Below are 1,177 nucleotides of genomic sequence, written 5' to 3' on the forward strand. Positions count from 1 at the left end.
ACCACACACACACAACCTGCTCATCTCATTGTCCATCTCCCTCCCTCCTCCTCTCCCCCTCCAGTGGGCGTTGGGGCAGAGTAACCCGTCAGCTCTGAGGGAGACGGTAGTGGAGGTTCCTAACGTCAACTGGGAGGATATAGGAGGCCTGGGCGAGGTCAAGAGAGAACTGCAGGAACTAGTACAGGTAAGACACACACAACCCTGCATCTCAACAGGAAACACACACACAACCCTGCATCTCAACAGGAAACACACACACAACCCTGCATCTCAACAGGTAACACACACACACAACCCTGCATCTCAACAGGAAACACACACACAACCCTGCATCTCAACAGGAAACACACACACACAACCCTGCATCTCAACAGGAAACACTTACACACACAACCCTGCATCTCAACAGGAAACACACACACACAACCCTGCATCTCAACAGGAAACACACACACACAACCCTGCATCTCAACAGGAAACACACACACAACCCTGCATCTCAACAGGAAACACACACACAACCCTGCATCTCAACAGGTAACACACACACACAACCCTGCATCTCAACAGGAAACACACACACAACCCTGCATCTCAACAGGAAACACACACACAACCCTGCATCTCAACAGGAAACACTTACACACACAACCCTGCATCTCAACAGGAAACACACACACACACAACCCTGCATCTCAACAGGAAACACACACACAACCCTGCATCTCAACAGGAAACACACACACAACCCTGCATCTCAACAGGAAACACACACACAACCCTGCATCTCAACAGGAAACACTTACACACACAACCCTGCATCTCAACAGGAAACACACACACAACCCTGCATCTCAACAGGAAACACACACACAACCCTGCATCTCAACAGGAAACACACACACAACCCTGCATCTCAACAGGTAACACACACACAGCCCTGCATCTCAACAGGAAACACTTACACACACAACCCTGCATCTCAACAGGAAACACACACACAACCCTGCATCTCAACAGGAAACACACACACACACAACCCTGCATCTCAACAGGAAACACACACACAACCCTGCATCTCAACAGGAAACACTTACACACACAACCCTGCATCTCAACAGGAAACACACACACAACCCTGCATCTCAACAGGAAACACACACACACACAACCC

General features: G+C 49.5%; 1 protein-coding gene across 1 annotated transcript in view; it reads left to right on the forward strand.

Moving 5' to 3' along the window:
• The window catches only part of LOC311123011 (transitional endoplasmic reticulum ATPase-like), a gene marked incomplete at both ends in the record, with an annotated part of 7,125 nt that extends 6,938 nt beyond the window's left edge, over positions 1 to 187 (forward strand). The window contains one exon of the mRNA XM_084197307.1: positions 65 to 187. Coding sequence (XP_084053433.1) covers positions 65 to 187 — 123 coding nt within the window. The remainder of the gene's footprint in view (positions 1 to 64) is intronic.
• Between the last annotated feature and the right edge of the window lie 990 nt (positions 188 to 1,177).

Source organism: Coregonus lavaretus (genome assembly GCF_964263955.1).
Source record: "Coregonus lavaretus genome assembly, contig: HAP1_SCAFFOLD_9268, whole genome shotgun sequence".
NCBI lineage: Eukaryota > Metazoa > Chordata > Actinopteri > Salmoniformes > Salmonidae > Coregonus > Coregonus lavaretus.